Raw genomic sequence first — 3,167 nt, forward strand, 5'->3', positions numbered from 1 at the left:
GAAACCCATAGTTTGAAAATGTTTTGTAATTTTGACGAATACTAAATCCTTAGCACTGTAAAGAAATTAGAAACAAATTTGTGAGTTCATTTTCTCCAATTTCCCGAATTTTTCAGTAGTTTTGAGTGATTCGGTTGTTGGTTCAAAATGAACTGATAATAATAACAATTATCGGTTGTGAGCCAAGCGAGAGTTCAGTAATTTACACTTTGCAATAGAAAAAAGTTGATAATTGAAAATTCTATATTTTTATTTAAAAAGTTAGTAGAGAAAGCGTTCATTGCACTTTATATTAAGCTTCAAAAAAACATTTCGTAGGTAGGAGGGGAAATTCCGGTGTTCTTTATTACCAGTAAATTATATTGTAATGGAATTAATTTACAGCATCTATTATCTTTTATGAGTTACTTGGGCGTGTATCAATTAAAAATTTTATGTAAAAACAGTTGTTTTGTTAATTTGTTTGTATAAATATCGGACAAAATTTAAAATTTAACACAAATCTTTAATTTTAAACTTTTGTTGCTCGTTGCTTTAATTGGTAAGTACGGCATACTTCTTCGGAATATTTCTTCTCTTTTTGTTTTTCGGTCCCATAGTCACAGTTAATACTATTTACAAACAACTTTGAAATCTTTGCCTGTAAATATTTTATTTGTGGCCTTTAAATAGAATTGAGCCAACGATATGGATGAAACTTTTGAATTTCATCAGTGAAACCGGAAGACCACTGGCGAAAGACTTGTATTCAATTTGAAAACAAGCGCTGTTTTATTCATTATCAAAACACAAGAAATCTGACACGGCAATCATAATAAAAATTACTCAATCAAATTATATAATCATTAAAAATATCAAATAAAAATTTTATTTGTTTTGACGGAGCGAACTAATTTTTCAACGTGTTAAAACGTTGATGACCTCTACTTTGATGACGTCTTTTTTGATGACCTCTACTTGCTACTTCTTTTTCTCACCAAATACGTAACTGCAAATAGCTTAGTGATAATATTTGATATGGCTCTGCTATATAGCTACTTAGGAAAAAAATGTTAATCTTCGTTTAGTTCCAATTCAAACGTCTCCTAAGAGCATTTTGTCATCATGAACCGAATGAGTGTGTACTTGTTGTGTGCGGTGCTGTTTGCCCAAGCTATAGCAACCCCCGTCTCCTCTTCCACCGACTCACCATGTGGAAGTCAAGAAGTCGGATTCGCAAAGCTAAAAGAGGTCAAGTTACATTACAATATTTTGTGCACATTTAATATTTGAAAAAGTGATATAATGCAGATTTGTTTTTAGTCGGAAAAGTGAAATTGGCATTACTAAATGTTGACTGGTACAGAATTTTTGATAAATTTACTCATTTCTGATGCTAATATTTGTATATTAGTAGGTTAAAGATGTGGCCAGTGCCTACTTTTGTTTAGTCTCCCTTAATTGAATCCTTATCTGATTTGTTTTATATGTTTGCAAGCATACTTCAAGCACTTTCTACGTTATCTGTAAAAAGGGTTTGAAAGATGTTTCAGTTTGTTCATTTTGGTACCGATAGACGACTTGAATGGGGTTCCTTTTTTGGCTGAAACGTTTCTGCAATTAATGTCGGGCTGTGCAATGCGTGAAATCAATTCACACAGCTCATAATTGATTGTTGCTTTAACAATGAAGATAAAGTTCAAGTTCAACGGAGTATCTCTAGAGACTACATCAAAAACGGGCAAACGCAATACTTTTCATTGAAATAATTTTTAGCAAATGGCGGGAGAAAAAATTAAATTGTCAAAATCTCAAACACGAGTTGAGTGAGTCAATAAATTGAATGCTAGGTAAAAGTTGGAATGGAAAATATACGATGTTGCGCTTGTATTTGCAGTACTCAATAATTTAAAATTAGTTTTCTAGCAACGGGCTGAAGAAAACTGGTCGTGGTCGCTAAGAATATATTCAGTCGTTCTCAATTAAAATTCTGTCAACTCGTGTTTTAGCGAACCACGACAAATGCATGTCTATTCAAATAGAATAGCTGTTTCAATTCTCATTATTGTATATAAAATAATATTTTTTATTTTCTCAGGACTTGCAAGATTTCGCCGAGGATTTGAAAAATGACCTCAAAAGCACCTTCGACGACTTGAAATCAGACATCAAAGATACCATGAACGACATCAAATCCGACGTCTCCGACACCGTCAGCGAGATCAAAGATGACGTCACAGATGTAAAAGACGATGTTCACGCTTTCGTCACTGACGAAGCGAACTACATGTACTTGGCGATCATTGTCGCTGTGCTCGTTCTTATGCTTTATTTTTGTTGCTGCCGATCTTCGAAGAAAGATAACTAAACGAATTTCGAAACAGCAACAGCAAAACGCTTGAAAAAAAAATAGACGAACAAATTGAAATCAACTTCAAATATCTTTCGGATTTGAACATTTGATTACCATCACGCGTTTTCTCGAAAAATATTTTAATGAATGTTTATTTCTCAAGATGCTTTCAGATTCAGATGTATTGTTGTACACTTTTTCTCGAAAATAGGATTTATTGCTGTTTAATTTGAATGCAATATGATAAATAAAATATAGGCATACTCAGTTTTCGAAATGAGATTTGCGCCAGCTCCTTTGCGTGTACAATTGTTCCGACACCACTAGTGGGGGGAGGAACTAAACACTCAAATGGTTTTTTTTTGTTCAGACGATTTTGGTCGATCGATATATTCATCGTAGAGAAAAGTGAGTGGTATCATTAAAAAGCTCGTCCAGTGTGGAACTCAAAAATAAAAAGATTTGTTTGAATTTCGTTTTTCTTCGAGGATTTATCGGGGATGGAAGTTTTGTCTGAACACGGGATATTTGGCAAGATTTTGTTCACTTTTTGTGTAATTTTTCATCAAATTAAGATATCTTTTATATAAATAGTATTTTAAAATTACATTTCAGGCCACAAAATGAATCATTTTTGTGTTACTATCAAAATAAAGACGATAAACAGACTAGTTCAGGTCTCATAGGAAACTTCAAAACAAAAAACAATGAATTCTATTTAAGAGCTCTTTGTTTTTAATAAACTTTTCATTTTTTTTACTCTTCAAGTCACCTAAACATTAGTTACTTTTCATATCGCAGTTCTGTTAGAGACAAACCTCATATTAAGTCAACC

At 32.7% G+C, this 3,167-nt stretch overlaps 1 protein-coding gene across 1 annotated transcript; it reads left to right on the top strand.

Annotated features, from left to right (window-relative positions):
• The first annotated feature begins 478 nt into the window (after positions 1–478).
• Positions 479–2,595, top strand: LOC142354314 (uncharacterized). Its single transcript, XM_075406582.1, has 3 exons — positions 479–541; positions 1,068–1,230; positions 2,078–2,595. The coding sequence occupies exons 2-3, from the start codon at positions 1,105–1,107 to the stop codon at positions 2,345–2,347; spliced, it is 396 nt and encodes a 131-aa protein (XP_075262697.1). The 5' UTR covers positions 479–541; positions 1,068–1,104; the 3' UTR covers positions 2,348–2,595.
• The last annotated feature ends 572 nt before the right edge of the window (positions 2,596–3,167 follow it).

Source organism: Convolutriloba macropyga, chromosome 15 (genome assembly GCF_964194025.1).
Source record: "Convolutriloba macropyga chromosome 15, txConMacr16.3, whole genome shotgun sequence".
Classification (NCBI taxonomy): domain Eukaryota; kingdom Metazoa; phylum Xenacoelomorpha; order Acoela; family Convolutidae; genus Convolutriloba; species Convolutriloba macropyga.